Source organism: Rattus rattus, chromosome 4 (genome assembly GCF_011064425.1).
Source record: "Rattus rattus isolate New Zealand chromosome 4, Rrattus_CSIRO_v1, whole genome shotgun sequence".
NCBI lineage: Eukaryota > Metazoa > Chordata > Mammalia > Rodentia > Muridae > Rattus > Rattus rattus.
In genome coordinates, this window is record NC_046157.1 from 55,058,458 (window position 1) to 55,068,719 (window position 10,262).

General features: G+C 39.8%; 1 protein-coding gene across 1 annotated transcript; it reads right to left on the reverse strand.

The window, feature by feature from the left end:
- Nucleotides 1–7,996: 7,996 nt before the first annotated feature.
- On the reverse strand, nucleotides 7,997–9,128 carry LOC116897990 (keratin-associated protein 13-2-like). The gene has a single exon (XM_032899393.1). It carries the CDS (start codon nucleotides 9,077–9,079, stop codon nucleotides 8,579–8,581), a length of 501 nt encoding a protein of 166 aa, XP_032755284.1. The 5' UTR covers nucleotides 9,080–9,128; the 3' UTR covers nucleotides 7,997–8,578.
- Between the last annotated feature and the right edge of the window lie 1,134 nt (nucleotides 9,129–10,262).

The window sequence follows — 10,262 nt, forward strand, 5'->3', positions numbered from 1 at the left end:
GTTCTCTAAGGGAGTTCTTCACGTCTTTCTTGAAGTCCTCCAGCATCATGGTCAAATATGATTTTTCAACTAGCTCTTGCTTTTCTGTTGTGTTTGGATATTCCATGTTTGTTTTGGTGGGAGAATTGGGTTCCGATGATGTCATGTAGTCTTGGTTTCTGTTGCTTGGGTTCCTGCGCTTGCCTCTCGCCATCAGATTATCTCTAGTGTTACTTTGTTCTGCTATTTCTGACAGTGGCTAAACTGTCCTATAAGCCTGTGTGTCAGGAGTGCTGTAGACCTGTTTTCCTCTCTTTCAGTCAGTTATGGGGACAGAGTGTTCCGCTTTCGGGCGTGTAGTTTTTCCTCTCTATAGGTCTTCAGCTGTTCCTGTGGACCTGTGTCTTGAGTTCACCAGGCAGGTCACTTGCAGCAGAAAAGTTGGTCTTACCTGTGGTCCCGAGGCTCAAGTTCGCTCGCGGGGTGCTGCCCACGGGCTCTCCGCGGCGGCAGCAACCAGGAAGATCTGCGCCGCCCCTTCCGGGAGCCTCCGTGCACCAGGGTTCCAGATGGAGTTTGGTGTTTTCCTCCGGAATCAGTAATGTGTGCAGAGAGCAGTCTCTTCTGGTTTCGCAGGCGTGTCTGCCTCTCTGAAGGTTTAGCTCTCCCTCCCACGGGATTTGGGTGCAGAGAACTGTTTATCCGGTCGGTCCCTTCAGGTGCGGTGTCTCAGACGCAGTGGACCTGCTGCTCCTGGGCCCTCCTCTACGGGTACCCAGAGGCCGTAAACAGTTTCCTCCTGGGCCAGGGATGTGGGCAGGGGTGGGCAGCGTTGGTGGTCTCCTCCGCTCTGCTGCCTCAGGAGTGCCCGCCCGACCAGGCGGCGAGAACTCCCCTCCAGGGGGTCTGGGAGCAGAGAGCTGCTGAGGGCAGGGATCCGCCGGCCCCGGACTCTCTTTATTGGCTTCTTTAAAAGGTGATCACTCATTCTCAACAGATGAAAGGATATGTTGACTCATTGCATACACCGATGCCTAAAGGAAAACTGAAAAGCATGCATTTATCATTCCTTGCCAGTAGCAGAAGAAAGAATCACTGAGGGTAAAATGGAACCAACCCCATGCCAGATCTATAAAATGTTTTAATTGATTTCTTCATCTGATCCAGATGAATTAACAAAGCTTTATAAACCCTTAACATTTTTGTCAAATTGATAATAAATCTCACAAGTTTGACAAAGTATGATATTGTCATAAATAATATCATATAAGGGGAGAACATGAGCACTCCCAGGTGTGGTTGAGGGTGTTTATTGTAGATCTGAGGGAGAGCACAGTCAGAGACTTCTGGAGAGTCCATGGTAGAGTGAACATGGCCAGCAGTCTGGACTTGGCCATGAGAGGAAAGAGAGACAAGGAGAGTGGGAGAGGAAGAGAAAGAGATGACTATGAGAGAGGAAAAAGAGAGGGGACCCAAAGGGACCATTGCTGATATAGCAGGGTTATAGGAGAAAGAGAAGCTGGGAGAAGGGAAGTCCATGGACTAGAGAGGTTTGGAGTAGGAGTCAATGAGAAAAGCCAGGGTGTCTGCATAGACCCTGAAATGTGTAACAGGTACTTGTCGATGTGAGGGAACCTGGAAGACACATGTAACTTGGTAAGCTAGTAGGCACCACACATAGCCATTTGCCTCTTTCTGCCACCAATAAAGAAATGGCTCTTGGTAGAGGGGAACTGTCTTCCCGAGGAATGCTGACTTTTGTTGAACTGCTAGAATTTGGACCTAAAAATATAAATTGAGAATCTTTTAAGGCATTTTTGACTGTGATAAATACAGGAGTATCATTCCCAAACACTTCCCAAACAAAATCTACCATTCAGAGTAGAAATAAATATAAATTATACATATGTAAGCCATCTTGGCAAGTACAATTTTTCTTAGCTTGCCAATCACTGTCTTCATCACTTTTTGTGACATTATTTTTGAGCCCTCATTTCACTGAACCTAAATTAGAATTAGAATAATTACAAGCCAGTGTTTTTAGTGAGTTTTTACCTCTAGAAATTCCTGCCAAATATTTTTAAGCATGAGGGTAAATTATTAAAATAAAGGAAAACCTGCCCATCAAATCTATACACCAATACACCTTTTCATTTGATAACAGTAAGTGATCATCTTTAAAGCAGGCTTCTCATACTAGTTTTTATTCTGGTTAAGTACAGACAAGAATGGGCTTCGCAGACATTATTCACATATAAGCTATGCCTACTCTTTGAAATTAAATTCCTAGGTTTTAAAAAATCATTATCACTACCAAATTAATTTTATTGTCAAACTCCTCTGACATGCTAAAGAGAAAATATCTATTTCAATTCTCTGACATCTACCAACAATGATTTTATTTTCAATGCAGCATAAGCAAGATTTGAAATTTATTCATCCTACAGTTTTCTTCTTCCAGATTTTCCCTGAAGAGGATCATGAGGAAACATAAACAACTCTATCCATTACCTGTCTTTCTCTTTCTACATAGGTTCAGTAGTGTTCCATTTTCCTTGGCTAATTTTGTGCCTTTGTTACTAGAAGTGAAACATGTTCTGTAATCCACAAAGAAGAATATTGGAAAATGAGAAATCACACTGAGAGTACAGTCTTTAGTAGATTTCTCAGGAAACACACCCCAACTTCAGGAAAGAAATAATAACATTGCTCTCCTAACATACTATAGCAGATCACCACTAACAATGTCAAGAGGAAGATGGGGAACTTTCCTGGACATGATGAAATAAATGTTAGGGTAAAAACACAGGGGTAGGTCAGAGCTCTTTCTATGAGTAAGTTACAACACACATAACTATAGCGTACAGAAAATTATTCAAGTGAAACTATAATTACAGAGAGATTGCTGAGTTCCACATTTGTATCCCAGGAAGCATACAAATATGACCAAGATGAAAACGTGGGTCACCACATCTATTTATGAGAGCAGATAAATGGCCTATCTGTAGGGTGCATTAAAATTCTGAATATTTTCAGTTAAACACAACTAAGTCCAAATCTCAATGTGGCCTGTAACTGCTTCCCTGGAAACTTCTCTCTTTCTCTTAGCTAATGCCTTCCCGCCTCAGATTCATCTTGAGTCTCTTTCTATCCCAGCAACCTGGTCTACACTACTACCAGCTGCTTTCCCCCAGCACCTGCAAGCTGGGCTCCTTTCTGCACTGTCAGGAGACTTGTACTGAGCCCTTGAGCAGATCCTACATAGTATCCAGAACCTGCCAGATGCCCTGCAACTACCCCAACATCTCCTATCTCAGCAGTTCCTGTCATGCAACCCATGATGATATCTGGCCTTTGACATCAGCAGCTGCTACTTGCTGGGTTACGGAGTCAGACACAGCATATCAAGTGGCTACAGATCTCTAAATTATGGAGTCTCCGCCTTCCTTTCTCTGTATTATGGATCTGAATTCTCCTAGCCAGTCCACTTGGCTCCTAGTATCTCCCATTATTCTTGTTAGAGACCACAATTTGGGACTGGATCCTGTGGAATGGACTGTTAGGTTTCTATATTCTCAGCTTATTAAAGTCTTGCTTCCTGTAGCTTTTGTTTTCTTGTTGCACTTCTATCTCCATCCTCTCATTAATGGTTCCTTTCACCTTCATGTTGGGTTAATGTCTAATTCCCAGTTATGGCTCTTCATATACACATAAGCATTTAAAAATAGAATGTTTAATCCAATAAATTGGTACAAGTTGACACCTCAATATATTGTTCCTATTATTATTACGTTGGTTTTAGTTTCTGAATTTACATATTTAGGAGACAATAAAGATGAATGTATTTCCTTAATTGTATTTTGTAACCAAAGTGACATTTTTTGTTGTGTTACTGGATATTTTTCTTTATGAAGGAGTCCTTAATAATAGGAAGACTGTCATTTCATTGCAAATTAGGCTCAAAAACAATGATGATTTCCTGATACTTAAAAATACGATTTTTGGTTGTATCAGGAAAATAGAATAATAAAGATGTTAAATGAAAATTTCAGCATCAATAATAAGGTATAAAATTTATTGGGTTCCATATAAATGAAGACAAAAATATTTAAGTCCAGTGTGTGAAAGGAAGTGCTCAGATAAACAAAAAGCTTGGAAATTTCCTTAATAATGCTGATATCCTCACGTGCTGTGTTGTGGGAACCATCCTGAGCCTCTGTTTGAAACGTGTAAGGAGAAGCACACCAACCTCAGGGGAGAGAGAGTTGGTTCAAGATCTGTGATGTCTTCCTAAAGCTCCTCCAAGGCTCAGCTTCAATCAGGTTAGAGGTGATGTAGTTTTTCTTGTAGATTTTATTCCTTTGCCTTGAGTAGAGTGGAAAAGCCAAGCTGAAGTCAGAGATGATGGCGCGGTTTCACGGAAATAAAACTAGAGAAACCACCTAGTGCAGTGGTGCACTGGCCATACGTTCATCAACTTGGGCAGCAGGAAGTTATGGTTCCAGGAACAGGGTCAGAACTAACCAGACAGAGGAGCACAAAGGTTGCCAGTTAAGGACAATAGAAGTTGTGAACTCAGAGTAGTAGTCAGGGATGACATGGACTAGTGGAATACAGACCACAAATTCTAAAACAGAGACCAGAAGCTGTGCAGTCAGGAATAGAAGTGAGTGGTTTAGATTTGAGGAGAATGAGTATCAGAATAGAAATGAATCCAAGTAGAGGATCTGGTTCTGGAAGGCCAACCCTAACTCAATGAAGGAGAGGACCTACCAACAGGGTGCTGAATCTCAGAAATCGAGCATATATGGAAGAGCAGATTCAAATATCCTCATAGGTGGTGATCCAACTGAGGGCAGCCAAAACAGCCTGGAATGGAAACCTGAACTATGAGAAGCTTTATACTAATTTCAACGTATATACATGGGTGTAATATTAAGACAATATGTCATGACACAAAACAGACACAAGAAAAATGAGAGAGATTAGAGGATTCAGATTCAGCCACACAAGCAAGTACAGGTACATAAACTTTGTGGTAACAAGGACAACTTTGTCATGAAGAATGGAGCAACCTTTTTTACATATGGTTCTAAACATAAAGAAAGATGGACCTTCCTTGTTTCACCCTGCTTCACCAATCCCCCATGGATCAAGGACCTCTGTTATAATGCCTGAATCACTTAAACTTCTAGAGGTAGAGTAAGCATATATTTCAATTCATAGACACAGGCATGCACCTTCTGGATAAGATTTCTCTAGTCTGAAGTCAATTAACAATAGACAAATGAAAATCATGGAATCCCAACATTTTCTTGTGGAAAGGGACAACCCGGTTAAGTGAAGGAGCAGCCTACTAATTAGGACAAATCCTTATGAGATCCATCACAGTGTTTCATTAGGTTTTAGACAATACAAATAACCAAGAACTAAACATCAATAAAAACAACCAATTAAAACTAAGCTGTGGAAGTAAGAGTACTCAATACAGAAGAGGGAGAGAAGAAGCAAAAGAAATGTTAAAGGTGTTTGAAAAGGCCAAAAAAATCATATTTTTTTAATTTACTTGAAAATTATTTATATAGTATATGTATATATATGTGACATATGTTTTATGTATTTATGTGATTGTATATAGATAGGCTACACGATATAGCTATAATATAGATACATATCACAAGGGCCCTAGTACTAGGCATGAACAATAAGAAACCCCTTTTGAGTTGTTGTTCAGAGAGGTCAACAAACTCTCAAAACAGTATTGATAATGTCCTTGTCCTTGGTGCCTTCCCAGAAGTTAGGATTTTATTTCCAAAAACATGATAGACTATGGACCCAGAACTTTGGGTATTTTGATTTTTATTGAAAGCCTCCTTTTTGTGATTACTGGCTTTCAGGAATACCAGAGACTTCTTATGTAAAATCAAAAGGAGGAGATACCCATATGAATTTAGCTGGACACCTATAAACTACAATGGCCATACAGTATGGCATTAAAGGTGCCACAGTGACATTTCAAATCTTGGTGACAACCAACAGGAGTCTAATTGGACTTAAGGCCCCAGTTCGAGAAGGAAAACCCTGCAATACCTCCTCCTGACAATTATTAATCCAACATGATTCTAACTTCATTCTAAAAACTTAGAGTAACACTCCATTAATTGTATCTCTCCTATCTTCTGAAAAGAGGCTTCTTCCTCCAGTGATAGAGACCATTGCATCAAACCACAGTAAGTCAAAACTCAGAGGGCTGATTGTTGGGTGGCAGAGTCTAATGGGTACTTCTCCAGCACAACTCCAGCTACCAAAGTTCAGGGAATAGCATACAAGATATTAAAAAGATTGCAAGAGACAGATAAATAAAATTCTACTCTTAGATTCTGTTTCCTTGAAAACACAGGGAAGCTATACCCGTGATACCTCAAAAAGTAATGTTACTAAATAGACCAGAAAATTCACACTAATAGACATGCTATTGTTAGAAGAGAAAATTCTATTGGAAGCCAATCCCAGATCCAAGAACTACAGGCGAATAAGGAATGATGAAAGATAGAGGCAGTACTTCCAAGATAAGATTCTAATTGGCTATCCAAACCAAGTAGTGAATCCACACACTTGGTGTCCCATACACACAAAAACAATATAAATAGACTAAATAGATTTTATATATCTATATCTATATCTATATCTATATAATGCATATGTGTGTGTGTGTGTGTGTGTGTGTATCAATAATAAAGTAAAAATGCCATTGCTGAGTATGGACTAGGATTGGAACATGGAAAAAAATTAAAGACAGGAATCGAAAATATATAAAATTACAATTTAACTGTAATTATAAATATTAAATCTCATAAAAGAAACACAAATGGTTAGGCAAACACTTTCCAACTGTCCAATGTGAGCTGGGTGATGGTTCAGTAGAGTAAGATTACTTGATACTCTTTGAAGAAGATACAGGTTCAATTCCAAATCCCACTTCACAGCTAACAGCTGTTTGCATATAAAGTTCCAGGATATCCAATAACCTCTTCTGTCATCTTCAGGCACCAGACACTCAGGTAAACCACATGCATACATGTAGACAAACATTCATACATATACATAACTCCCTGGATTTATATAACTTATTCTTGAAGGTGGAATTTTAACTGAAACCTGACTACTTTCATTCCATGGACTAGAAGAATATGTACTTTTTCAAAAACCTTCTGAGTCCCTGGAATGGTACATTCCAGCTTTGCTTATAAAACACTAAAAATAAACACTTTTTAAAAACCAGATTTGAATTTTTCAAATCTTTTTTTAACCTTTTAATTCTCATGATGCCTGTAATACCTTCTGTTCTCAGATTGCACCTTGTGTGTGTAGCCCCAACAAGTCTTTTTGAGACCCAGAGTGACAAAGAAGAAAACCTCAATTATCCTAGACATGACTCTTCTGTTGAATGAAAATTGACTCTTGGGGAAGCATCGAGGTTGTCCCAGCTTATGAGCACAACTTGCACTTGATTTTTTTCCATGCGTGCATAGAGATGGGATGCAGGAATGCTACCCCAAACCGGAGAAACAGGGATATTGTCATTACACCATACAGCTAACTGTCCTGGAGAGTTGTTTTGAACTCACGTTGTTTCTTTGTCTGAAAATCTATATTCAAATTCTAGATAGAGATAAATGTTTGTTTCTGTACAAATTTTTACCATATGAATCATATAATATCATATCCTAGGTACTTGCATTTCCAGTTCTCCTGTTAATGACTTTAATTTGCTGGGCACAGAGGAACTCAATGCCCTCCAATCTCAAGCCATTCTCATTGTAGGTTGGACCCTGTTTGCAGATGCCAATGAATGCCTTCCCAGAACTGACTACTCCCACTAACACAGCCCCATGGACAAAACAATTATCCAGTCTAATAATCCTTCTGATTACTGTTAAAGACTTAAAAAGACTTAACTGAAAACTCTATAAGCAAAATGGTAAGAATTCAAATGATACATTGAAATGTCAGATTGCAGAAATCAAATTTATTTGATTAAAATTTTCATTTTTAGATGAAAGCCAAATATATATATTTGAGAGTACACACAGTAAAGCATATTTTTTGAGTTATCTTGAATCCGAGAATTTGCCAGAGGTTGAGGATGAAAGAAGTAGTTGATGGACAGTTGACAAGACAATGGTAAGGAATAAGAACAAAAACAACAGCCAAAGGACATAGAGACTGTGACTTTGATATTGAAAGACTACAAAGATGAAACAGGTGCATGGAAAAACGCCAGATCCACTGCTTAAATGTGTGAGGTTGAAATGGAATAAAAGCCAAGTACACTGAGTAGAAGAACCTGGACCCATAACTGGGGGACAGGAAGCCACGTGCTCCATAATGCAGAGATCTAAAGCCACTGGATCTGCAGCACCTTGAGTAACAACATCTAGACAATATCAGTTTACCCACTAATCTCACAATCTGCCAGAATTTAGAGAAGAGAGAAGCTGTTAATGGAAGGATGGTAAGATATCAGGAATGGTTAAGCAGGAAAACATCTTGAGAGCATAGACTGATATAGGAGGCTTAACAGTTGGTTTCATAGAGGCTAATCCACAGCTTGGTCTGTACATGGTTGGCAGGAACCAGAAGCCAAGTAGGTTGGGTAGTAACATCTGGACCCATAACTCAGGGAAGGAAGCCATAGAACTCCAATGGTCAGGGATCTGAGCCACAATTTCCCATAGCTCACTGGGTAGCAGATTCTAGATCCATAACCCAGGGAACTGCAGCTTCTGGACCCAAAGCTCAGCGAGCCAGCATATGTCCCCTGGCAGGGACTGCAGGGTGTGTAGCTCCTGGGGTAGTAGCAGGGCTTCTGGCAGGGGCTGGACACCACACAGGACCTCTGGCAGCTGATGGGCTCGACGCAGGTCTCCTGGCAGCCACTGTTCAGAGAGGATCCAAGCTGACAGGTGCTGGGAGAGCAGCTGGTAGTGGTGTAGACCAGGTTGCTGGGGTAGGAAGAGGCAAGGCAGGATCCTGAGGAGGGAAGGCAGCTCCTGAGGGAGTGGGAGGAGAAGTTTCCAGAGCAGCAGCTGTAGGCCATGTTGAGAGGAGATGAGAGCTCAGCTGGATCTAAGGAGGAGATTGTGAGTTTGAATGTCACCTTGTGGAGAGCTGGGTTTATATACTCTCAGAAGCAGGTGTGGTACCCAACAGGGCCGGCCTGACATATTTGTGTGCTTCCTGGTTTACGAATGTGAAACTCAGTAATCTCTGTAATTGCATTGCATTTGCATAGCTTTCTGCACATCATGTTTATGGGTGTTGTCGTTTTATTAAAGTAAAAGATGATGAGATGCCATGAGATGCCATGACTGTTTTACAGTAATGACTATTATATTATGTCACCCCCCCAAAAAAAGCCCTCCTTTTCCTCTTTTTCTCTTGACATATATCTCATGTTTTGTCATAGGATGTTATGAGGAAAATAGTTTTCTTCACCATGTGTGGCATGACTATAATTTGCTGTCCTTCCTGTTAATGAATTGGCATCATTACTTTGTGTTTTCTAATGAATGGACTGAAGATGGGTCTTACTTGTCCCCACCTTTCTCGTTTTCCAGTATTCTGTGTGGATTATGTGACATTGCGTATGCAGTTTAACTCCAAATTCAGGGAAACAGTATTAGCCAAGAAAAGTCAAATGAGATTGAACCCAGGAACAGAGAGAAGAAAGTTGAAGTTTTTAAGACCAGAAGTGACAGAACTGAGGGGCTGCATCACAACCATGGGGCTATATCAGTCTCTGCCTTACCTCTCTGTCCTGAGTCCTCTCAAAATGGGGGAGATCTAGATAAGAAAACAATGTGCAGAAACATCAAATTATGCTTATACTGTTTAAAAATAAAACCTGTTGTTAGATACCAGAGAATTCATATTGATGTTTATTTCTTGGCCACATGAAGTAGAGTTGATAAGTAATTTTTTCAGTGGCGTATGTACTTTAGATTTTTGTTTAAATTTTAAGAGAAAGATACAGAGTGAGACAAAGAGAGAGAATGTGAAATTGAATGAATATGAAGGATCTGCAAGTAAATGAGAACAAGAGAAATGATCAAAATATGTTACATGAAAAACCTTATTAATAAATATGTGATTTAATTAATCAAAACAATTAAACAATTAAGAAGTCAGTTTCACTCAGGACTTTATATCCAACCTATATCTAGATAATGTCTGCTAAGACAAATTTTGGACCTTCCTCATATAACCATGTACATGTCATA